General features: G+C 43.8%; 1 protein-coding gene across 25 annotated transcripts in view; it reads right to left on the bottom strand.

Annotated features, from left to right (window-relative positions):
* PHACTR1 (phosphatase and actin regulator 1) overlaps window positions 1-26659 on the bottom strand; it is a 295378-nt gene that overhangs the window by 180976 nt on the left and 87743 nt on the right. For all 25 annotated transcript variants that reach the window (XR_014063310.1, XR_014063311.1, XM_081523720.1 and 22 more), the window contains exon 2: window positions 21560-21724. Coding sequence is in view for 23 of the 25 variants with exons in the window: in XM_081523722.1 (XP_081379848.1) it covers window positions 21560-21724 (165 nt within the window). In the remaining 2 variants the exon portion in view is untranslated. The remainder of the gene's footprint in view (window positions 1-21559; window positions 21725-26659) is intronic.

Consider the following 26659-nt stretch of genomic DNA (forward strand, 5'->3'; position numbering starts at 1 on the left):
TTCTTCCATCAGGGTGTGCTCAGCGTGGGCAGATTTTGTCTTATTTAACTCTCAATTTTCTATGCCTGGCATAGAAGGGAAGCCCGTTCCCCACAAGGGAAGCCCAAGAACACTGGAGTAGGTAGCCTACCCCTTCTCCAGCAGATCTTCCTGACCCAGGAATCAAACCAGGGTCTCCTGCATTGCAGGTGGATTCTTTACCAACTCAGCTACTGGGGAAGCCCAAGCCATTGAGTAGCACTGGACAGTCAAAAAAGAAAAATGCCCCCATCCTTGTTTTCTCAAATACTCTATTGCTAAGAAGGTACACCTGATCAGATACTTCTGTGATTTCCGTGACACAATTTTGAAAAGAGTGAAACTCTTAAAGATGTATTTTTGTCATCTTGCTGGCCCTGGACCTAACTTAACTTAAAGTATTTTGTTTCCTAAGCTTGAAGTAGGCAGTCAGAGAGTGGCAAGACCCTTTGGCATATGACCTTGAGTTTATAAAGCTATGGGGCAGCCAGGAAGCCAAGGCTGGGAGCCTGCAGCTTGAGATGATAGAAGACAGATGTGAATGTGTCCTAGCCCATCTGTTGCTGGGGACCCACAGCATGTCTGGAGGAGATAACTCAGCGGATTTCCCTTTCAGAGAGCAAAACCAGGGCTGATAAAGAGAAAGGAGGGGCTTCCCACCTTATGTGGTGGCCTTACTGCAGCAGATGAAGGCTGAACAAATTCTGCGTCTGAAAAAGAGGCACTTGTTGGAACAGAGGCCAGAAATGACCTCAATCTCTTAACAAATAAAACTGTTTAGGGACTGAACAAAAAGAATTTCCATTTGGTAACAATCAATGGTTTCTACTGGACAAGGAAATGGCAACCCACTGCAGTATTCTTGCCTAGAGAATCCTGTGGACAGAGGAGCCTGGTGGGCTGCTGTCCATGGGGTCGTACAGAATCGGACACGACTGAAGTGACTTAGCAGCAGCAGCAGTGGTATCTATGGGTTCCCAGGGGCTCAGTGGTAAAAGAATCCACCTGTCAATGTAGGATTTGGTAGGAATATATCCACTGTAATTATTTTCTGTAAAAGTAACACACCTGCGGCAATCAATCAAATGCAAAAAAAAGGAATACAACGAAATGCCAAGCTTGTCTCCTTCATCTAACCACAATACCCAGTTCTATTCCCCAAAGTCCATTACACTTCTGCTTCCTCCGTATTTTTGGCAGAAAAAATTTTTATTCAGAAACCAACATGTCTACATGTAATCTATCCCTTAACAATACCGTATTGCATACTGGAAATTTGCTCAGAGTAAATTTTTGGCACTCTCATCACACAAACAAAAAAATGGTAACTATGTGAGATAAGTTAACTAGCCTGATTGAAATAATCACCTTGTTACATGCGAATCATGTCGCACACCTTAAATATGTATAATTTTAAATCTTAAAAATAAAATTAAGGTGATATGTAGGGGCTTCCCAGGTGACGTTAGTGGTAAAAGAACCCGCCTGCCAGTGCAGGAGACACAGGAGACACAGGTTCAATCCCTGGGTCGGGAAGATCCCCTGGAGGAGGAAACCCACTTTCAGTATTCTTGCCTGGGAAATCCCATGGACAGAGGCTCTGATGGCCTACAGTCCATAAAGTCGCAAAGAGTCAGACACAATGAAACAACTTAGCATGCATGCAAGACAAAATGTAGATGTAAAAAAAACAAAATAATCATGAATAAGATAATATACCTATTGTTTGCATCTCACATGGCTTTTTGTACTTAACTGTACACCCTAAGGTTCCCTTCATATCTCTTCAGAGATGTGTTTTTTTGTGTGTGCGTGGCTCACTGGCACTTTTTGTAAAAAGACTATGATTTATATAACCAGCCCTCCACTGAAGACTTTTGTCTTATTTCTGGTTTTCTGATATTATAAACAATCTGTAATGAACAACCTTACATATCCATCTTACTGCAAGCACACATGTGGGCTGAACCCCTGAAAAAGCACAATTCCTTCTGTGCCTGCCCCTCCTCAGATCTGTAACTCTGCAGCATCTTCTGTCTGGAATGTTCTTCCTTGCTTCACCATCCTCTGCTAGGATGATGAATTGTAAGGTCAAGGGTAAGTGCATTTAAAATGTTGATTACTTTTGCCAAACTGTCCTCTAAAAAGCTTGCACTGATTCATCCTTTCACCAACAGCGCATGGGAGTGTCTGTTTCATATTCTACTCTCGCACCAGCTGACCCAGTGTGGTTATCAGTTTCTTCTCTTTGCCAAAATTACAAGTGAAAAATGGTAGAATCTCACTCATTTCAATTTGTGTTTCTTTAATTATGAGTTAGAGTGATGTGCTTTTATATTTATGGGACATTTATATTTTTCTTTGATTTGCGAGTTATTTCCTTTGCCTAGTTTGTTAAGTTGAAAAAAAGAACTGTGTTTAAAACTCTGATTAAACCCTTTAGCGGTGACCCATTGCCTACAGGATAAAGTCTGGAATCCCTATTATAACACAAAGGAGCCTGTGTTCTGGTCCCTCTGAAGCCACCTCCCTCATGTACTTGCTCCTGTTGCCTAAAAATTGAAGGTCTAGTAACACCCAGTTGCTTGTGGTTCCAAACCTGTATCATATCTTCTTTGGTAAAGACTCCTGTGACTGGATGAAGAGATTCTAATTTTCATACAATTCACCTTAGATAAAGAACTATTAATACAAAACATCCAACTATTTCCTGGAGCATTTTTTTTTCTTATTAATCAGAGACCATTTGTTAATCTTATTAATCTTATTATCAGAGACCATTTGTAAATAATGTGTCCATCATGGTTTCTGTTGTTTACACTGGTGCTATCTAGATATCTTCCAACCAGCTCTCACTAGATTCTCACCAAAGTTCCATCATTCTGATGGGAAGACATGCAACTACAAGTGGAGTGCAACCTTCACACCAGGAGTTTAATATTAACCATAAAAGAAATTGGTCCAAATGGAGGTCAAAGATCACAACATCTTACCCAAGGGCCACTCTGGACACACTGTCCCGTGCTGGAATATCCTAGATACACACCCTAGCCTACTCTTCCCTGCCTGATTTCTCACCGACCACACTTTAACACCCCTACACATCCCTATACTCCAGCCCTGCTGAGGGCAAAGTCATTACTCTCCACACCATTACAACCTTTCTGGAATGCAAGAGACAAAAAATATTTACCCACAACACATTGTGCCCCAGAACCAATTCTGTACCCTAAAAAAAAAAAAGTACAAAATAAAGAAATGCTACACAAACAGATATTGGTGGCAGGGTTATTTATAACAGCACACACCCAGGGAAATGTTTTACAGTCATTAGGAAGGTGACATAGCTATGAGCAAGAGTTCTACAATGACCCAACATTAAGTTTAAAAATTAAAATGAGAGTGAGATAAAAATTAACTCCATATTAGATTTTTTCTTTAACCTTCGCATTCTAATTGTTTTTGCTTTAAGAATGTTGCCTGAAATACACATAACATTTTTCTCCATTCATATAGAGATAAAAAGTTTCAGAACAGAGAATAACATTTGTCCTGTTGGAGGTTTACAGGACCTATGTGGACAGCTGCAAGAACAAAGGATTCTCACACCAAGAAGTTTGGGACAACTAACCACACCCCTCCCTCACCTTGCCTTTAAAATGCTTTGCTGAAACCCTAAAAGAGTGTGAGGTTGGGGGGGCACGAGCCCCCCATTCTCCTTGAATGGCCCTGCAATAAACCCTTCTGTGCTGCAAAATCTTATGTTTCAGTTTGTCTGGCCTCACTGTGTGTCAGGCACATGAAACTGAGTTTGGTAACACTTCTATTTTGATTTCATCTATGTGAAGTTGCTCTGAATGAATGTGAGCAGATATATATGCAGATATAAATGCACATAATTTATAAGCATGTAGGATAAAGAGTGAATTTTCTATTTTCAAACTTTAAAGGAATTTATTTTAAAAAAACTCTCAAGCTTTCTTACTTAGACTCTAGATACAAAATTATGACACTAATTTCCTTACATGGGGAGATAGTTTGTGATAATACGTACCATAAGTCAACTCTTTTTAGGTATTTATATATCTTCCATTAGCATTCAACACACAAGAGCCCACTGGTCTTTACAGAACAACCAGCAACTGATGTGACTGTGGCCATCAGGAAGGTCCGTTATCATGAGCACCTCTGTAAATACTGAACTGACTCAAATCTATCAAGTGAAGTTTTAGTCACTCATGCAGCAGACAAGAATGATCCTCATAGTAATGGCAAATTTTCTGTTAATAAATCTTTCCAGTTGTCCATGCATGAAATAAGAGTTTTGTGCTATGGTGGAGAAATTGTATAATTTTTTTTCCCCACTTAGGAATACATTATTGTAAAATGATGTTGTAAAATGCCAGTTCATAATCGCCTCATCGAATCTTCACAGAAACACCTGGAAATGTAATTAGCATGCTGTTCAAACTACTGCATTATACAAGCCCTTCCTGGAGGCTGGGAAGCATTCAAAGACCCTTTACACAGGCGCCCTTGACAACCAGGTGCAGGGGTAGCAGGCAGCTTCCTACAATTTCGGAGCCTCTCACGACTCCCAAGAAGATAGGCACTATAAACCCCAGACTGTGCAACAAACAGAGCAGCCTTTCCCAGGACACAGCGAGGTTTGCTACAACCACAGAAGAGACATTCATTCTCTTTAGAAACTCACACTCGTTAACTGGAGGACAAAAATAGACAAAATGTTACAACAGTCTTCTATGCTGAAACGACATCTGCATCTGAACATCATCGGCTCTCTTCTCTGACTCCTACCCCACAAAGACCTCTCAGAGCACTGCTGACTAGTAACTCGCTGGGACTAGACAGGGAAGTCCTCTGTGGCATCTGAGGTTATCACCCAGGGCCTCCTTCCCCAGGTCAGACTCAAGGCAGGTTCCTGGTACACACTGCTTCCTTTCATTCACAGGATTTCATGAATAGTTAACACACATTATATTCATGCAATGCTCCCACCCCAACTCACCCCTGAACTAACAGAGAGAAGGAAGACCTTTAAAACTGACCTTCAGAAAATGATTTGATCCTTGTGTGGGCTCACCATCTATTTTCCTATTAAGGTTATTTGAAATCCGTTTTAGTCAAACGAGCCCCAAATCATAATTGATTCACTGCCTAATGTCATTCCTTTATTTTCTCTAACTGTACAAGGAAAACCAACACCAGTTCAAATCAACCAACACATAAGAAGTCATTTTCTTTTGAGACAAGTTAATATATATCATATAAGTATCATTCTCTGCTTAGGAATGCCAGCATTAATCACTGAATCACCAAGTCTTCTTACCCATGTTATTTTGTTTTCTTAGTGGGTCCTGCTTCCTGAATTCAAGTGTGTTTAATATGCCCACCTATATATACACACATCTCAACCTTTTCACTCTTTCTGCTTCAAGTCACATGTAACAGTGGTATTTCTGAGCAAAGAAAGCCTAGATGACTTTGGCGTTAGATGGACTTGCATTCAAATCCTTTCAGTTCAGTTCAGTCGCTCAGTCATGTCCGACGCTTTGCGACCCCATGGACTGCAGCACGCTAGACCTTCCTGTCCTAGCAACTCCCGGAGCTTACTCAAACTCATCTCCATTGAGTTGGTGATGCCATCCAACCATCTCATCCCCTGTCGTCCCCTTCTCCTCCCGCCTTCAATCCTTCCCAGCATCAGGGTCTTTTCAAATGAGTCAGTTCTTCGCACCAGGCGGCCAAAGGATTGGAGTTTCAGCTTCAGCATCAGTCCTTCCAATGAATATTCAGGACTGGTTTACTTTAGGATAGACTGGTTGGATCTCCTTGCAGTCCAAGGGACTCTCAAGAGTCTTCTCCGACACCCTTTAGGGCTTTACCATTAACAGCCAAGTGACCCGGGGAAGTCACTGACCCTAGGCCTCATATTATCTTTATCTATAAAACAGATATTAGCAGTAACTGCTCAAACAGATAGTAGGAGTAACTGTTGAGGCAGTAAGAGATGTATCACAGCTCGTTGAGTATTTGCCATGCAGTGGGCACTCAACTATCCTCTGCTACCACTGTTATTCCTAGTGCTAATACATTATTACTATGTTTATAGTGAATAAAAGTCCAAGGGGAAAAGGTCAAAGAATTCTGGAGAAACACAGAAGACGAATATCTACAGGCAGACCTCAGAGACACTGTGGGTTTGGTTCCAGACCACTGCAATCAAGGGAATATTACAATAAAGCAAGCCACTTGATTTTTCTTGGTTTCCAAGTGCATATAAAAGTTATGTTTACAGTATATTGTGGTCTATTAAGTGTCCAATAGCATTCTGTCTAGGAAACAACCTACACACCTTAAAGATAATTTATTGCTAATAAAATGCTATCATCTGAGTCTTCAGCAAGTTGTGGCATATCATGGAAGATTCCTGATCACTATAACAGATAAAACAGTTTGAAATACTGCACAAATGAGCAAACTGCAACACAGAGATACAAAATGAGCAAATACTATCGGAAAATTGGCGCCGATAAGACTTGCTCAATGCAGGGTTACCACAAACCTTCAATCTGCAAAAAATGCATCATCCTCAATGCACAGTAAAGCAAAGCGTGATGAAGCGAGGCATGTATTAAAGCGACGGTGCAGAGAGGAGATGCACATTGTGACGAGAACGGATAAGGCCGGATTCAATGTGTCCCCAAACTGAACAGTGATTCACCGCATAGTCAAGGTACTTCTGGACTGGATGCCTGTTAGGGCAGAAATGAGGCATCTGGTGCCCATATACTTATTTGGGAATAAAAGTGGGATGGTCTGGCCAAGGACTGGCCTCATCAGAGTGGAGGCTGGGCCTGCCAATGGAGATTTGAGTCCATGGAGCCAGCAAATGTCTGAGAACGTAATGAACTTAGGAGGCATCAGAGCTTCAGAGGGGGCAAGTGAGAGCTTCCAGAGGAAAGGGGAGGGAAAGGATGAGGAGGGAATAGAGCTGAGGAAGAGGAATAAAGAAGAACGTTCTGAGCACAGAGGGGAAGTGCTCAGGGCCAGTGGAGCACGATGTTTGGTCCTGAGAGAGGCTGCAGCAGAGTGTGAGATGCCTGAAGGGGTTGGAGGTGGGAAAAGCGCCCTTGCAGCTGGCTGGCCCAGGAGCTGACGACAGGCATGGTCAAGAACTGTGGGGAGAGGCCCTGAAGGACACGAGAATCCATGATTAGCGGAAGAAACTGGCCCTGGGACAAAATTTCCAATCCAGACATTCAGCAGAAGTGTTGAAGAAGAGACACAGTGTGAGGGCTGCAAACAAAGACACTGAACTCTGCAAAGATGCAAAGAGACTCAGTGACCACTGAAGAATTCGACTGAACTGGCAGACAATGAGGGCCCTTCAGCGTTTCAGCCCCAAGGGCCCCTTCTACTCTCCCTCGCAAGTTAACTGGTACGTCTGCTGTGTCCGCACAGCAGGACTGGTCTCAGGGCCTGAAGCTTCTCTCCAGGTGGTTTTGCATAGAGTCACCATGCTCCCCGCCTTGCCTGGCACAGACCCACTTCATGCTTGTTGTCCTGGCTGAAGGAGTAATGACATCTCATTTTACTGTCAAAGATGTCCAGGTTTGGAAAATAAAGTACATGGTCAGTTATCCTGCCTATGTCTTTGTCTACTTTTGAGCGTCTGGACTTGCCAGAGATCTGATTTTCAGGAGATAACACCTTCATTGTTTTTCCCCCAAGAGTACCTCATTATAATCTGTATTCCTGCCTGTGATGTAGCAAAGGAGAAACCGGATGAAGCACTTCCTCGGGGGCAATTGTGTGTGTTCACTTAATTGTAAATTCACAGAGAAGAGGAAATACTTTAGTGAACTAACTTGTGGGCACCTAGGAAAACATGGGGTAAACTTCAGCTGTGTGGAACTGTACAAGGCGTCTAAAAGCAAACTCTTACACCCAGTACCCAGACAAACATTCCCTGGTGGTTCAGTGGTAAAGAATCCTCCTGCCAAAGCAGGAGATGAAAGAGACGTGGATTCGATCACTAGGTGGGGAAGATCTCCTGGAGAAGGAAATGGCAACCCACTCCAGTATTCTTGCCTGGGAAATCTCATGGACAGAGGAGCCTGGCAGGTTACAATCCATGGGGTCACAAAAGGTCAGACACGACTGAACACACACACACATCTATGAGGAGCTCATCACAATTGTCGTCTGATACACACACCATCCAAAAACTGAAACTGTGAAATAAGTATTTCATTACTCTTGGATGTTTCTTTGCTTTCTAAAGCACTTCTAGGAAAAAAAAATAATGGCAGATAAAACTTACAAAATACTTACTATGTTCAAGGTATTATCCTAAGAGCTTCCACAACTCCTTTTTCAATCTTCACAGCTTTATGAAGTGTTGGTTTTATTCCTATTTTAGCTGAGGGAACTGAGGTCAGAGACTACTTTCTGAGATACCTGAGCAGAGAGGCTACAGGGTCTGTGCCTTAACCACTGGTTCACACCACCTTGTCACAGGGACCGCCTGATTACCTTGGAAGTCAGGGGCCAGGCAGACACCTTATCACAAATGCTGTAAAGCTTGTGTCCTTTCAGAATCAGTTCTGCAGATGTCCAGCCCTAAATCAAGCACTTGCTCCAGAGCCTATGCTGTCAATGACTGCTTACCTAACCCCAGCATCTTTTGTCTCTATGTGCCATAGAGCAGAAAGACGCCATGTTCCACAGCAAACAGAAATGCGATGGTTTTGAATGGTATTTGCTTGGAGCCAGTATCAGTTTATTCTTTCTTTTTCATAAATAAACAAACCATCTGCCATGTACATGACACTGAGCTAGATACTGTGCGATACAAAGATGGGTAAGCTGTTAACCCCTGCCTCTAAGGGCATTCAAGAAAGAAATCATGATTTCCAGTGTCAGTGTTTATTGATGAGATTCTCTTCCTTTACATTTCAGCTTTCTAGAGATAAGTAGGAAAAGGAAAGGATCCTGTAACATCACTTCAGTGCAAATGAATGACATGTTTTAGCATCTAAGTTATGAGTTCCCATATACATGGATCCAAAATGCAATATAAGCGACAAGATGCCAGGCTTAAGTTCCTACTCTGCCATTTCTAACTGAAAAATATTTAGGTGCTTTAAGCATCAGTTTCTCCACCTGCCAAATGGGCTTAATAACACCATGTAGGTCTGTTGCGAGAGTAAAGTAATATGGCATGGAAAGCGTCATGCATATTTCACATTCATAGAAAACCCAATAGATTATACCAATTGCTGTTGTTATCAACAAAACTGCTAAAGCACATTATACATGGAAAGAAGGGAATAAGTAGCACTTGCAGTTTTCTTACATCTTGACAGTGGAGGTTGCTGGCTTCCAAAAACAGCATCCCATGAACCATGCTCCTGGTACTCACGCTCTTGTTTGGTTTGCTTCAACAAAGAGTCTGGGCTGCTCCAGTGACTTGTTTTTAAGCAACAGAATACTGCAAATGGGATACTGGGCCAACTCTGGACAAGAGTCTTAACTGGCCTGGCAGCTTTTACTTTTGCATTCTTGGGGGCCCTGAGTCATCCTGTTGGAGAAACACAGGAAGAGACCTCGTGGAGTGGTACTGAGAGGACCCGGAGAAGGACAGAGGCCCCGGGAGCCTCCAGTCCCATCTGTCTGCAGACACGGGAAAGCCTCAAGGGAGACCAGTGAAGAACCATCCAGCTGAGCCCAGTCACAGGATGTAATACAACTGAGTTTGTTGCTTTAAGCCACTAAGTTTTGGGGTGTTTCATTCCAAGCAACAGATAACCCAAGCAACATTACTGCCCAAATAACCTGACCTATGAACTCTGATAAACTGAAAAGCAATCACAGAGGATGGCAAGTTCTTCCAAGAGTGGGACCTTCTGGCTTATGCTTCAATCACTGCCCTCACCTCTCCACTTTCAGACTATTAGAGGACCTCAACAATACAGTTAGCCAGCCACTACACTTGGGTACCCAGTATGTCAGGTGCTCTACCTAATGCTGGGGGTCAGAGGGGCAAAGGCAGACAGGATTGCCATCATCAAAGACTTTACAGTCTTGACATGTAAGCAAAGAGCACTGCATAAAGTTCACTTCAACAGGAAACAATGATTTCTTTACAGTCCCCACTCCGGGTGGGGCTGATTTTCACAACCTTTAGCCTGTCCTTCCTAGAGTTGTCCTTTAAAAATAGGACCACTAAGTCTACTTTGCCTTCTAACCCCTAGATGTTCCCTCTGTGGGCCATGATGGATATGCAGGAAAGAAGATTCTGTACCTGTCCATGCTCAGCCTTTTTTGTTGTTGCTGTTGTTGAAGAAACTGAATTTTCCAGTCATACAAGGAGAACTGTGATCCAGCCAGGTGCTGAGAGCTACGCAACTTGATGATTTCTTATTAAAATCAGACGCTCAATAGTGCTCTGATTATTTGCATGTTTGTTTTTCCTAGTCAGGAGACTTGTCATCACTGAAAAATGTGTGGAGATACACTTAATCTGCCTCCACAGTCACTGAGATGTTGTTTCTGTTTCCCTTGGAATGCTAAAGCCACATGAAGGCGAACTTTGCATCCTGACACAATTCAATCAATCTCACAAAACGCTTCCCTTAAGCTCACTCCCCTTTTGGTGATTATTCTGTATTTCTCCTTCTCCCTTCTAGCCAAACTCCTTAAAAGAAGTCTGCTTTCTCAATACTCATTCACACTTTAACCATATGCTTTCTAAACTCCAAGCCATATGGCTTCCCTGAAACTGTCCTCCCCAAAGACACCAGTGATGAGTTGTCACTGAACACAACAGGCACTTTTCAGTCCTGACTATCTTGCCAGGACCTGGCAGACCGGACCCTTCTCCTTTCTCAAGATCTGGACCAGGAACCCAACGACCCCTACTGGTTTTCCTCCTAACTCTAGCGGACCTTGTCTACCTTCTCTGTAGACTCCTCTACCTGTGTTCATAATTTACAGGTCAGGGGACCTCAGGAGGCTCCGAAAGCCCCTCTTTGCTTCCTATGGAACATTCTCCTTTGGACTTGTCATCCCATGGCTTCAACAAATATCCAGGTCCCACTACTTGCAGATCAGCATTTCCTGCCAGACCTCTCTTGATCCCAGTCCTCTGTATTCAGTATCTTCCATCTACATTTAATATCCCTCCAGCATGCCTCCAAATATATGCTCAATTTTCCCCAGAAACCTGATGTAGTAAGTGGTACCTCCATCCATCTGACTGGCATGTCACTGCTCAAGAGAAAAACCAGAGCGTGCTCTTTACTCTTCCCTTACTCTCCACATCCACGCTGTAATCAAGTCCTGCTCATTCTGTCTCCTAAATATCTCCAGCAACTGTCTAGGTTGTCTTCACTTCTTGCCCACAGTATAATCAACCACTTGCTAACCAGTTTCCTTTTACCAGAACCAGAGACACTTCATATTCCTTTGGTTGTGACAGCAATGAGGTATCTTAATTCTCTCACAAGCAAATCTTCTCTCATTACAAACACAAACATACAGAAGAAGCTACATTAACAACATTGGGTACCTCTGCAAACTTTCCCCATCATATAGAGAATGAGCTTTCAAAAAGGCAGGTCTTCCAATAGCTCCCTTAGGATAATGCATCAGGAAAAAGCCTGATGAGAACTCCATGATGTTCTCATAAGAACTTCTAAGAGCAGACCCTTGCCCACCTCTTCTTCCTCCTATCTCACTCCTCTGAGTGCCTCTCAGCCAACAATCCTTTCCTAACCACCACTTCTCTGCAAGCTGTAGACAGCCAGTCTCTTCCGTTCTCTTTTCCAGGCTTCCTTCCACTCTGTTCCTTCCACTGGGAGAGAAGATTCCCTCACGCCCATTGCCTAACTCCTTAGTTAAATGCCCCTTTCTCTACAAACCTTTCCTGGTAAGTTAAGAGTGCAGTTGGCTTTGTCTCCTTTGAGTTCCTGGAGCCCTTGTGCGTCTCCCATCACTTTTACTGGGCTGGCCAAAAAGTTCATTTGCATTTTCCCATACCATTTTATGGAAAAACCTGAACGGACTTTTTGGCCAATGCTTTGCTGTAACTGTTGGCTTCATTACTTGGTTTTCCCTTAATACCATAACCTTTGGGAGATAGGGGACACGTCTGTCCTCACTGTTGCCTTTTTTAGGGACAGTAGCAGTGCTTGGTACATATACATAGGTGCAACACGCCAAGCTGGTATCATTTCTGAACTTGCTATGGTTTACAGAAGTCTGAAATTCTAACCTCTGGCAAGGTAGATAACATTACCTTGTCAGCTGGGAAAGCGTGGCTCCAAGAGAACATTAAAGTTAGGGCACAAAGACCTAAACCAGCTCTATTCCAAGCACACACGTGTCTATTCACGATCACTGATGATTTCAATCTATCAGTTTCAGCTCTTGGCCTGAATGGGAAGAAAAGAAACTTCCAACTCAAGAGTGCCAGTGATGATCCAGAGGGTCTTCCTAGTGAACACAGCCAGTCTTGTGCTGGATCTGAGGCAATGATTCTACTTATGAAAGGGATTTTCAGTTCTACACCGGGAAAGGATGTCACGATAAGCCCGGAAGAAAAGTTTAGGGTTTCATTCTCTCTTCTAGGAATTGCAGGTGACCTAGGTCTTCCCTGGAGGCTCAGATGGTAAAGAAATCTGCCTGCAACTCAGGAGACTGGGGTTCGATCCCTGGGTTGGGAAGATCCTCTGGAGAAGGGAATGGCAATCCACTCCAGTATTCTTGCCTAGAGAAGCCCATGGACAGGGGAGCCTGGCAGGTTATGGTCTACAGGCTTGCAGAAGAGTTGGACACGACTGAGCAACTAACACTTTCCCTCAATCACACAGCATCCTAGGGATTGGTAACAGAGAGGAATCAGCAACGTGGGGCTAGCAGGGGGACCAACTGTCCTGGGTATCAGTGACAGACTCTCCCTGCAGAGCCAGGCAGCCAAGACACCAGGTCCAAAGGCAGAATCCAGTTTAGACTCTCTTCACTATCTAAGCAGTTTTATTTGAAGAGGAACAATTCTAGAGACAGGAGCTACCCAGGAAGGGATTCCTTGAAGCTAGTGGTTGCTAAAGATACCAGTAACTCTGCGTGAATCAGTTCAGTTCAGTTGCTCAGTCATGTCCAGCTCTTCACGAGCCCATGGTCTGCAGCATGCCAGGCCTTCCGGTGCATCACCAACTCCCAGAGTTTACCCAAACTCATGTCCGTTGAGTCATCCATCTGCATGAATGGATGGAAGAAATAAAGGAAGCAGAGTCTGGCCCTGAGGGAAAGGGGCGGCTAGAAAGTAGCCTAAGTAGGTGCAAGCCAGGGTTCAGGGTTGGCTCCTGCTCTGGGGAGGGCTGGTTTAAGAAAAGCAAAACCTACAGCCCAAGGGCAATCAGTCCGGGGACCTAATGAGAAGGCTGGAGCTCCATGCTCATGTGGGTCCCTAAGCATCTCCTACCCACAGTTGTATTCATGTCATGCTGTACAGAAAAACACTGGGCAAATCATGCAGACTGTTCTCGGACCCTGTTATTAATATGACTGGAGTTCCCAACACATTACAGGCCTGGCCCTTCATCACTGCCGGCAGCTTGGTGGGGCTGGAGCTAGTGGTGGAAAAAAACCCATCTGCCAGGAGATGTACGAGACGTGGGTTCAATCCCTAGGTTGGGAAGATCCCCTGGAGAAGGGAATGGCAACCCACTCCAGTATTCTTGCCTGGAGAATCCCATGGACAGAGGAGCCTGGCGGGCTACAGTCCACAGGGTCACAAACAGTTGGACACGACTGAACGACTTGGCACTCACGGAGCAAACAATACCCAGGCGTTGGTGATCAGGCTCCCAACTGTGTGGCAGGCAGAGGGACCACCCATCACTCCTGCTTGAAAGTTGCTGCCTTATTGCAACACAACTTGACCTGTGCTAGATGAGGGTCTGTTAATAGCTGGAGTAAATGTTTAAAAAGCAACCTTTGATTTTCTATGAATTAAGCTGCAGTACTTTACTGGCCTGAAATTATTATGGGCTGAATCGTCTCAACTGGAAAAACAGAAACAGAATCTTTCCAAGAACATATCAATGAGCAATTAGCTGAACACTAGAATCAAAGGACAGTTCCTTTCATTACTTGATTGAAAATAGGAAATTAAATCGGCACAAGATTTTGCAATAAGAGAGATACATAGGTGTCTGCCTATTAGTGGATGGGATCATTTTTCACATTCTAAATAACTTCCTGACCTATTCCTCCACCTCAGCCACCCACTTGCAAAGCTTCAGTCTGCGTTTTGTTTCCATAACTGCATTACTTTGAAAATCACAAGTTCAACAACACGGTTCTGAACCCATGAGGTCCTGTCCTTCCAGCTTCCTTCTGGCAACTGATCCCACTGACCATCTTAAAATTCTTTGACTTCTTTGGAACTTAAAGCCTCTTTTTATTAGAATTATTTTTGTTTAAATTACACCAATTTCAACTGTATAGAAAAGTGTAGAGAATAATATTCACGAACCCACCACCCAGGATACACATTAATACCGGACCTTTTTGCCTCATATTTTTTAAAAGAAATAAAATGTTACAGTTACTGTTGAAGTTGTCAGGAATCCTTCACATTCCCATTCACTGTTTTCAAGGGCATATAAACTGTCAGTAAAAACTATAACGTATCTTACTTACTCTGTACATCCTTCCACAACTTGCTTTCTTCATTCATCAGTGTTTTCAAGATTGAATCTGTTTTAATTCCTCACAACCCACTGGACCTCTCCTTTCCTATCCAACGTAAATTCCAGGAACACACTGGGATGATGTATCCCCTCCAAAGATGTTCAAGACTTAACCTTCATCAATGGAACCTTACTGGGAAATATAGTCTTTGAACATGTAACTAAGTTAAAGATCTCTGGATGAGGTCATCTATCTTGGATAGTCGAAAGCATCAGTTCTTCAGGGCTCAGCCTTTTTATGACCAAACTCCTACATCCGTACATGACTACAGGAAAAACCACAGCTTTGACTATATGAACCTTTGTTGGCAAAGTGAAGTCTCTGCTTTTTAATATGATGTCTAGGTTTGTCATAGCTTTTCTTCCAAGCAGCAAGCATCTTTTAATTTTGAGGCTGCAGTCGACGATTTTGAACTGTGATGCTAGAGAAGACTCTTGACAGTTCCTTGGACTGCAAGGAGATCAAATAAATCAAAACTAAAGGAAATCAACCCTGAATACTCATTGGAAGGACTGATGCTGAAGATCCAACAATTTGGTCACCTGATGCAAAGAACTGACTCACTGGAAAAGATGATGCTTTCCCTGATGCTGGGAAAGATTGAGGGAGGAGGAGGAAGGGGACAACAGAGGATGAAATGGTTGGATGGCATCACTGACTCAATGGACATGAGTTTGAGCAAACTCCGGGAGACAGTGAAGGACAGGGAAACCTGGTGTGCTGCAGTCCACGGGGTCGCAAAGAGTTGGACACGACTGAGCAACAACAATCCTAGATATGGAATGGATTCTTCATGCAAGGTCTGGCGTCCTCCTAAGAGAAAGGAGACTGAGATTTGAGACAGAAAGACCAAGTGAGATGAGGACCATGTGAAGACTGAGATTCAAGTCGGGCAGCTACAAGCCAGGAAACACTTAGGGCTGCCCAGTAGCCACCAGAAGCTATGAGAGGCATGAGACAATTCTCCCTCAAAGCTTCCGGGAAGAACCAACCCTGCCAACACCTTAATTTTGGACTTCTGGCCTCCAGAATTATGAGAGGAGAACTTTCTGCTCTTCTCAGCCTCCAAATCTTCAGTGATTTGTTAAGCAGCCACAGGAAACAGACATAAATAATCCCCTTTGTCTCTCCATCTTGCCCTTTTATGCATCTGGCAAAAGTCCAGCCATGGACAGACCCAGCTATCTGCTTTATCCATAGCTGTGCTCAGACAGCCATGCAGACTCATCACTGTCGACCTGAAGTGGGCATAACTCTGCACATCTCCCCCATCTCCTCCCTGGTAGGAGATGATCTTATTTATCACCTAGGAAGACTCAGGGTCACTTCCAACTTCCTACCTGACCAAGAAACCAGGCCCTCTGATTCCCTTGCTTCACTGGAGGAGGTTGTTTAGCTCTTTTTGGATGCTAACTCTCCCACCTCTGCTCTATATCCCAACTACCCCTGTCTTCTCAGCCCTCTTACCCTTTTGGTCTCATATTTTCTAACTCTTTCTACTGGATTCCTCACATTGGCTCCTCCTGCTTCTGTCCTTTCCATCATAAAATGCCAGCAACAAATTAGAAGGCACACACTCAGTCCCTCCCAAGCAAAATGCACACATACAAGCCCCTGAAGACACATTCGTGTCCTCCACCATCCATTCTGGTCTTGTCTCTCTTCTCCACTTGACAGCCCGACATTTTGAGAACTTATTATTCCTCATTTCCTGCTAAATTCTCACTCCACACTCATTTGGCACCTACTGCCAAAGAATCCAGCTCTTGCTCAGTTCATCACTGAACTCTAGACGACCAGAATCACTGAAGTCGATGGGCGTTTTTCCTGTACTTCTTTCACTTGACTTCCTCATGGCAACGAACACAGGTCATCATTCCCCACGCCTTGAAATGTTTTTCGTCTCCTGGCTCCTGTCTCCACATCCTGCTGGCTTTCCTCCTACACCTTTCTTCCTCCTTCACAGGTTCAGGACGCTCTGTCCGGTCACTGGCGATGACATTCTTCCTCTGTCTATAGGACAGTCTTCAGGCCAGTTTTCTTCCCTTTCCCTACTCACCCCCCCCTCGCCAAGCTCACACGTGGTCATCGCTCTAATCAACACACAACCGCAAAGTAACACATCTAGAGCAGACCTCTCCTCTGCCTTCCGTATATTCAATGCCAACACTGGGTATCACAAAGTCGACTTGAACAGGGACCTAAAATTAGAACCATCTCTCCTGCGCTTCCCTGCCTGCCTCCGCTCCTCCAAACCTGTCACTCTTCCAAAGGACTCATTTTTCAGGCCACACCACATACCCTAGGTCAGCATCAGAGTGTCAGATATGACACTTCTCTCTTCTTCCGCCAACTAATCTGTTGCTAATTCCTGTCACTAGTTTCTTATGACATCTCCTAAATCCACCCATTTCTATCACCAAATATTAGTCCAAGCTACTATCACCTGTACTATCACCTCCTAACTGCTCTTCCTGCAGCCACGCCCACTCTTGTCTAATTTGTTCTACAGGATACAGGACCAGCGAGGCTCCAGTCTCTGGTAACCATTCCAGCCTCAGTCCGTCCCACATGCCTTGCTTTCCATTCTCCAGCCACTGGTTTTTGCTTTCCTAGCTTGCTCATGCCTGCTTTGTCCACCACAGGACCTTTGCACACATCATTTCTGCTATCTGGAATGCTAATTTTCTAAATTCCTACTCCTCCTTCAGCTCCCAGCTCAAATTTCTCTTTCTCAGGAAAGTCTCCTTGCTCCCTCAAGCTCCGCCCCCCCCCCATTCTTTTGAATATCTTCCCTTCACTGTCCTATCACAGGTGTGATCTTAACCTTAACTGTGATCTTAACCTTTACTCTTGTAATTTGATCATCTGCCTCTTCCAGTGACACCATGCATGCCAAACCCATAAGGTCTGGTTTCTGCTCACAGTCATACTCCATGGCCAGTTTCAGTATGTGGATGGCACTCAGGAAAAGGTTTTTTAATTATTTTGTTGTTGTTGTTGTTTAAGCCCTAGGGATGCAGGAAAGCTTTAGAAGCACCAAGGGTATTTTGGCACATGGTAGATTTCCAGGGCCAACTCCTGCAGCTTATGATTTTCTGTCAAGAGGAAACAAAAGCGTAATTTGGTGGCATCTTCACAGTTTATTCCTGCCAGTTCTGCTTTTCTATAAATAAAGTCCTCATTTTCAAGGGATCTGGAGAAGATGGCCGTGGTTGACTATTTTGGGGAGGCCCTCTCGATTGCGGACGGGATGCTGTCATCTGTCTCTGCTGCTGGGGCAGATGTGGGGTGTATGGTGGACACCTGTTGCTGATTCTACAGAAGCTGGACGTGTCAGGCTGACTGCTTCACAGGACCTGGGCAGGGCCTCTGAGGGCAGGCTGAAAGGCATGTCAAGATCATCTCCATGAGGACCCATTATTTGGTGTTCTATCCATTCCTGTTTTACTCCTACCATCGTGTAACGCTGGATGCTTCTGAGAGAAGCTCTCTGTCCTGCTGGGCTTTCACCATCATCCAGGGTTCAGTGTGCTGAAGACCTTTTAAGGACACCAGCCTTCAGCTTGGAATACAAAGATGTCTGAGCAGCATGGAACATGGAAATCGGTCTTTGATAAACTCATGTAACTGCTGATGCCAAAAACTGAGGAAAATGTTGAGATCATCATTTTCCAGTGTGGTTCTCCTATTGCTAATACAACTTACAAAGCAAGATTTCTGGGTGCACCTTTAAAAATGCTGTATACACAGACACATGCATTCTGTAACTTGAGTTACAGTGAAACTACAGTATAGCTAATTCTGGCAAATTAGAAATGTAACTCACTGTGGAAATAACAACAGGCCAAGTATGCATTGTATTAATGTCCTTTTGTGTAATCAAGAAAGCACACAAGTTTAAATGCAAATACATAATATAAATGTAATATCTGGGCTTATTCTGTGTATTTTAAATTGTGGAAATTGTACATATGAAAATATGTTACATACAGATATATATATACACACATATACATGACAAATAGATATGCATGATGGTTAAAATTGGTGAACCAGTCAACATTCCCACAATCAGTCAATCCTCTTGTATATTTAATACCTGACGCTTAACCATGCATAGGAAAGTTTGTGCTTGAAAGTACTATTTGAACATACACACAATTTATCATGTTAAACATCCTTCAGTTGTCAATTTCTCTGTGAAGCTAAGAACTAGCACAGAAAGTCTCTCCTTATTCACAAAAATCAGGAATAATATTTCTGAATCCAGTTAAGAACAAAATATACCACATTGCACACACTGCCTTAAACTAAAAAACCAGATTAGCTTGTTACAGCATATAACCCATCCATTTATCACGATTTACAGAGAGCCCATAGCCTGTCTTCTATTTTCTCTAATTCAGGAGCGGACTGTCCTTGAAAATAAAGCCATACAGGGACTTCACTGGTAGTCCAGTGGCGAAGACTCCATGCTTCCAAGTCAGGAAGTCGGGGGTCGATGGTCAGGGAACTAGATCTCACATGCCACAACTAAGATCTCACACACTGCAATGAAGATAGAAGGTCCCACGTGCCACGACCAAAACTTGGCACAGCCAAATAATAAAATAAAATATATTTTTAAAAAATAAATAAAACACATGGATATATTATATTCATCTGCCAAATCAATCAGTTTGGCCACTGAGGTCATAATAACTTGCTAAGAATAGTTAATACTAAGAAAGATTAAAGTTGCAACTTTGCCTATCTCAGGTCTTAATTCTAAAGTTTTAAACGAAAAAGTTTTCAGACTTTAACGGTTCATGAGTAGTTTGATGCCACTGGATTTGCATCCAACAAGGACGAGTTCTCTGATACCTTAAAGAAGTCAGCCCAACGGTTCAGGTGCCTTTTTGCACGAGAATCATTGGAGCTTAGCCCTACGGTCTTGCCAAATGGACCGAGCCAAGCTCGTGAATGTCCAGAGGAAATGCATCCACTGCAGCATTGTTTAGGAGTTCATGCTGATACATGGCAATTATTTAAATGTATTATATAGGATTGTTTCATTATAAGCTATTTTCATAGTACAGTCAGGAAGACCACAAAGGAACTTGTGGAATCTTTATTATTTTTTCCAGTGCTTCCAGAACATTCCGTTTCTTTTCTGTTCACGTCTGACTTCTCACTTTGCCCGAGAACATATTTCATTTAGATTTCTCTTCTTCAAGGCAATGCTGTAAATGCCCTTTTCTGTTTGACTCTGGGGGGATATAGAAGAGTCATCCCTTTAGTTTTGCTTGCATGAAAATCTCTCAGAAGTGTTTAGAAATATGTAAATGACCTACACGCTTTATGACACCTTAACAAGTCTGTATAATGATCAAGAGCCAGGGAGAACGCAGTCAGGAGAAAAGACTCTGTCAGCGGGGTGACAATTTAGAGATTCATGAAATTCACAGGTTCCTTCTAATCTCAGGGATGAACAAATGATGGCAACAGGACATTGAGGCTTCCATCTCAGAAACAGAAAGCACCAACTGGGGATGGCTACACGAAAACTGGTACAGATTTTAAGACTTTTGGCAACTTTCCTATCTCGGTTTTTTCTCTTTCATTCCTCAAAGCAACCAGCATGAAAATTCTCAGATCTGCAGACAAGGTACGAGAAGCAGATTGCCTATTTCACACTTTGGGGGTGAGCCACAGGGGGAAGAGGACCGAGAAATAGAGGAGGTGATGATTCTAGGAGGAGGGAGAACAGGACATGGGGTAAGAAGGAACTAAAAGCCCCAGAGTAGCCCTGGATGACCTGTGTACTTACGTATCAAAGTCAGAATGAAACAAAGAGAATGAATCTGCATGTCCTCCACCATCTCATCTCAAACCCAACACAGGGAAATCAGAACTCTTAGCATTTCTTTCCCTATACATTTCTCTCTGTAATACTCTTTCATCTCAAACCCAACACAGGGAAATCAGAACTCTTAGCATTTCTTTCCCTATACATTTCTCTCTGTAATACTCTTACTTATTTAAAAAAAAATATGCACATAAAGTGCCACCGTGAACATCCTACTTAGTCATGTAAGGTACTACCATTCTCACCCCATCTCACAAATGAGAAAACTGGGGTACAAGGTTCAATCAACCAAGGTCATGCAACTAACAAGTTTCAGAGCTGAACTTGAAGCTAGGTCATCTGACTCCAGAGTCTGTGCTCGTCAGACCCCAGCCATGCTGAGTTCACCCAGATTCCTTTGCTGTCGAATAGGCTATGAACCAGAGGGTTATCTTTGTCATTTTACAACGATGCTTAACTTATTCAAGATTTTTCCTCCATGAATAAACCTATTTCTATCTCCCAACGACCACATACAACTTACTTTCTGCTCTGTGTTGATTTTTAACCAGAGAAGAGAAAATAAGGATAAAAAATAAGAAATGGATTGTCAGCGCCGGAATGAAAGCATTCAACTCTGGGCAAGGTGGAGCTCCAAGTTCAGATATTTATAGGTCAAATGAAAGTGGTGGTTGTATAAATTGACAAGCAACAACAAAAAAACCTGAGACTCGTGAAGACACATAGGATCTGAAAGCCATTCTCAATCATACTGAAGAACTATTCCACACGAGAGCAATTCTAAGGCTTGATTTTTTTTTTTCCTTTGGTTCAGGCAGCCAACTGTAATTAAATTCTACTAACTAACGTACCGAGTTGATGTCAACAGACGCCCAACAAAAAATCAAGGTAAACAAACAATCTTACCTGCAGACGTGTGTTTGAACTTTTCACTTTTCTTCTTCCTCCATTTCCAAGGCTTGAAGATCCTTCCCAGGTTGGCAAACTTACTTCTCCTCCGGATGGGTGGGGTGTGGGTGCCTGGGACAAGGGAGTCAGAACGCATGGCCGCCAGCCTCTCCACTTCCTCAGCTTATTTTCCCGAGAAGAAGATGGAACAAGGAGAAAGAAAAGTGTTAAAACAGGAGCTTCACAGATGGCCAACGTTTTCCATGGTTACACACAGCAGAAACCATGTGACCGTACTTCCGTTTCTCTTTTTGCCTTTTGGAATGGAAGTCATACCAACGTGTTCTAAAGGCTGGTGACAGTCAGCCAAAGCCTAGGGGATCTGGAGCACCCGAAACGGATTTGGCCAACCTTAACCTAGGCTTGAGAAGAAGGACGAGGAGGAACAGAGCCCTCCTGACACAGAGACTCCCAACAAGGCGAGGACAGGGCGTGAGAAGAGTGAAATGCCAGTCAGTGTAACTACTGGTCCTGCACTTTCTCAAGTAAGACTTGGCAGATGCTGTCACTATAACACCGTCTGCTGAGAAGAGAGGGAGAAAACACTTACTAACCGTCCATTCCAATGCCAACACTTTCCACCACCCACGACACTCTTCCCTATGATGACGCTTCACCCAGACGGGCAGGAGCACTAGACTCTACTGAATGAGTGGCTCCACCTTAAAATCCAATTGACTGTTTTCAGAATCACACTTCAGGAGATCTTATAATTGCTTTAATTCCTCTAGGTCTTTTTGTTCCTGGTGCTTTGCTTTAATAAAAGATTCTTAGAGCGTTGAGAGTGACATTAGGTACCATCTAGACTCATCCCAACAACTTGACATTTGAGGACATGAAGACCTTCAAACTCATAATGCCTCAGGCACCCTTTCTTAAGGGCCACAATCACTCTGACCCCTTTTCTCACTTGGGACAAAACTCTTTTCCAATGTACTTGAGCATCTATAGATCTCAGGGAGGTAAAGAGAAAGTAACCTCGTTGGCAAAATCAAGGCAGGTGGGAGGGACTTGCCTTTCCAGAAAGTCCAGTTACATCTAGAGCTGAGGCCAATGCAGAACCACTCCGCTGGGCCTCTAACGTCATCCTTTAGAAAAAACCTCGTGGACTTCGCAACACAGGCTGATCTCAGGAGCTCGGTCTTAAACAGCCTGATGTTCTACCTGCTGTCATCCAGTATGGTTTGAACTCAGGAGATTCAATTATTCAACACAAAGAGAGAGAATAGCATTGAAACATATATACTGCCATGTGTGAAGTAGATATCCAGTGGGAATTTGCTATATGATACAGGGAGCTCAAAGGGGACATATGTATGCCTATGGCTGATTCCTGCTGATGTATGGCAGAAACCAATACAATATTATAAGGCAATTATCCTCCAATTAAAATAAATGGAAAAAAAACCCCAGACATATATGGGATCTCAACCATATGCCAGACAGTGTGTAACAGTGACAGATGATGGCAGGTTGGTAAAGGTTGTGGGCAAGACTCAAAAGAAGTAGATGAATTTTAGAGACGTCTGGGAAGCCAAGTCAACAGGACCCAGGACTGACTTTGTGGGTGAGGGGGAGGAGGCAGATCATTCCTGATGCCCCAGGATCATGTCAGTGGATTGGCCCCCTCCATTCACGGAATCAGGGAACACTGTTGGGGCATGAGTTTGGGGGACAGTGGTGAGCAGCCACAATTCAGACACATTGCATGGCGAAGGCACTTAACCCGTTGATTACAGGGTTCAGTGCATGGGGAGCCCCTCTCTTCCATTACTGTCTTAAGTGACCACTTAATACTGAGCCAGACACTGATCTTTCCTGGAGCAGATACACTGAAGAACTGGACATGGTTGGGCAGAGTCTAGAGCAGGAGACAGAGCCATCAGCGTGGAAAATTCCACTGCCATGGGGAAACTGCCAAATTCAATGGAGGCAAAGAGGACAGAGGGGTGGACTCTTCTTCATCGCTGGAGAAGACCCCAGGGTGTGCCATCTGGGGCTGGATTTGAGAGAAGGAACCGTTCTCCCTACATGGGGAAGAGGAGAAGTGGATCTCTGGAAGGAGAAAGAGACCCAGAAGGAAGAGAGAGGGCTGGAAGAATACGGCATGCCTGGGAGCTACAAGAAACCCAGGGAACCAGGCCAGTCAGCTACACTGGGTGAGCCGGGAGGCAGTGGTGAGAGGCAGGGGTGGGTCTGGAGCCAGACTCTGCAAGCCTTCGGAAAACTGGGTGTTTGGGTTCCATCCTATTCGCAGAGGGAGATGGATGAGAATCTGAAAGTGGGAATGGACATGATTACATTCAGCGAATACTCACGGGGTGCTCACTGTGTCCCAGACACTTGGGCTATGTCAGTAAACAGGAGATAAAAATACCAACTGGCGGAGCTTACGCTGGGGGGGAGGGTGGGGAGCAGGCAACACACAGTGTAACTGAGTGAACCATACAGTATGTCAGGAGACAGCTGCCTGAGGGGGAACAGAAAAGGTAAGTATGATAAGTAAATGATATCAAGAGTGTCTAGGTGGTGGAGGGACTCAGTTTTAAATAGCCTGATTGAGAAGACAGACGACCAGGACACAATCAGATTTGTTTCCGAGAAATATTATAGTAACAGCCACAGCATCTTGAACTGGAGTGTGAAAAGACAGGTGGCAGAGAGAGAACAAAGGAGGCCACCAGACACATCTGGAGGGTAGTGACAGAAGGGACACGGAGAAAAGATGAGATCCAGCAGAGAGAATCAACACATCACGGTAATTTTCTAGATCCACATGGGGGAGGACAAGAAAGCAAGAATGAAGTTTTTGCTTCCCATGACCAGGGAGATAATGAAGACTTCACGTGTTTTAATGAACTCTGACTAGAAAGGAAAGAAGCAGAAAAGGATGGTTGCTCAAGGACAAGGGCTTTGAAACCAAATAATGAAGTCTTTGTTTTTGTTTTCTTTAGGGAGTTGGATTTTATTTCTTAAGCTCACAGAGAACTACGGAAGGAAGTTTGTCAGGAAGGGATGGGAAGACAGGATCACATTACTAGGCTGAGCAGCAAGAGCCAGTGGGGAGCAAGAGACTGAAGATGCAGGGAAGAGATTGAGAAGTTTGTAAGACAGGGTTCTTAAGGAGGAGAAGAGGTGGGAGCAAAAGCACTTACAGAAATTAGTCATCAAAGACTTTACTCTTGAGTTACAAACATCTGAACCGAGGTCTCTGATCACAAATGGCACAGATCAGATGTGAGCCTCAGGATGATCAATCTGGCAGCAATGGATAAAGTGGATTATTGGAGACTGAAGAGACGAAGATAAAGATGGAGGAGACTTCTTTAAGTAAGTCTGGGTTACAGAGAGGCTGAGCAGACTGGTTTTAAAAAAACCAACTGCAATGAGGAAATAGAAGCCAAATGGAGCAAGTAAACAGCCTCTGGAGCAATACTGATTTTGGAAATTATTCTCTTTAAAGAGTACCAGCTGCTTGAGTTGGTACCTCCTTGAGTGTGCTAAGTCACTCCTATTGTGTCTAACTCTTTGTGACCCCATGGACTGTAGCCCACCAGGCTTCTTGTCCATGGGGATTCTCCAGGCAACAATACTGGAGTGGGATGCCATGCCGTCCTCCAGGGGACCTTCCTGACCCAGGGATTGAACCCGAGTCTCATGTCTCGGGCACCACAGGTGGGTTCTTTATCACCAGAACCATCTGGATGTCCCCTCAACAATGCCCAACAGCTGGGAAGAGGCACATAGTGACAACTGTGGGAAGCCACACCAAGGAGGGTTTGAGTCCAGGATGGAAACCAACTCAAGACAGTCTGGTGATCTGATTCCCACCAGATCACTTTCTCTTTTGTAGCCATCACCTTTCAAAAACTTCTTACCTTAGATGATAATCTCATCTTGTCCAGATTTTGTACCTACCTTCCTAATCTAGTCTCCTGCCTTCAAATGTACATGTTAAACTGTTGCTAGATTACTTTTCTCAGAAATTTCCAATGGCTCCCCATAACTTACAGTACAAAGTTCTAGTTTCTTGCTTTGCCCTTCAGGAATCTCCATCTGAGTTCCTGCCCAGAATGATCTTCTAGTACTTCTCTAAACAGATGCTGCAGCCCAAATGAAACACTGCCTGGACCCAACGGACTTGGGGAGGGGGAATCAAATCACTGAAATTATATGCAAAATTTCATGTGTATCTGCATTTGGCTGGAGGAGTTCCCATCTTTTGAGTCTCCAAACTAAGATACACAAGGTAAAAAAATTTAAAGCATCCAGGTGTTTTCCTGGTGGCTCAGAAGTAAAGAATCCACCTGTGAAAGCAGGAGACATGGGTTCGACCCCTGGTCCGGGAAGATCCCACATGCCGCAGAGCAACTAAGCCAACGCACCACATTTATTGAGCTTGGGCTCTAGTGCTCAGGAGCCACAACCACTGAGCCCACGTACCACAGTTACTACAGCCCACAAGCCCTCGAGTCTGTGCTTTGAAACAAAAGAAGACGCTGCAAAGAGAAGCCCGCTCCCCTCAACTAGGGAAGAGCCCACGCAGCAACTAAGACCCAGCACAGCCAAAGATAAACAAAAAAAAAATGCTTGTTTTTTTTTAACTGAAACATCCAGGTTGAGGCCTCTATGAGTTCAGCCAACTTAAACCATCTTTTGCTAAGGATTAAAAGGAGAGGGTATATACTGAAGCCAAAAACAAAAAAACAAAGCAAAAAAACCCAGATACGAGTTTTTCAGGATTGCCGTGGAGTTCGCTCCCATCGCTGGTGCTTCCTAATGGTCCGTTCAGTCAGTAAATGAACGAAGGCACCCGACCCCACTCATTCACACCATCCTGAGAGGTATGAACATCAGCATCCCTACTCGACTCTGAAAAATGCACCGCAAGGACCAAAAAGCTCTTTCACCATCACAACTTCCAGAAATGAATAAAAATTATTCTGAAATTACCATGTTAAAATAATTATAAGAAATTAGGAGTGCCTTTGAAAAATTTAAGAGTGGAAAAGAGCTGACAAAACATTATAAAGGCCTAATTATAACTCTATCGTTAAA

This window comes from Giraffa tippelskirchi, chromosome 8, assembly GCF_054371585.1.
Source record: "Giraffa tippelskirchi isolate mGirTip1 chromosome 8, T2T-mGirTip1v1.2.pri, whole genome shotgun sequence".
Lineage (NCBI taxonomy): Eukaryota > Metazoa > Chordata > Mammalia > Artiodactyla > Giraffidae > Giraffa > Giraffa tippelskirchi.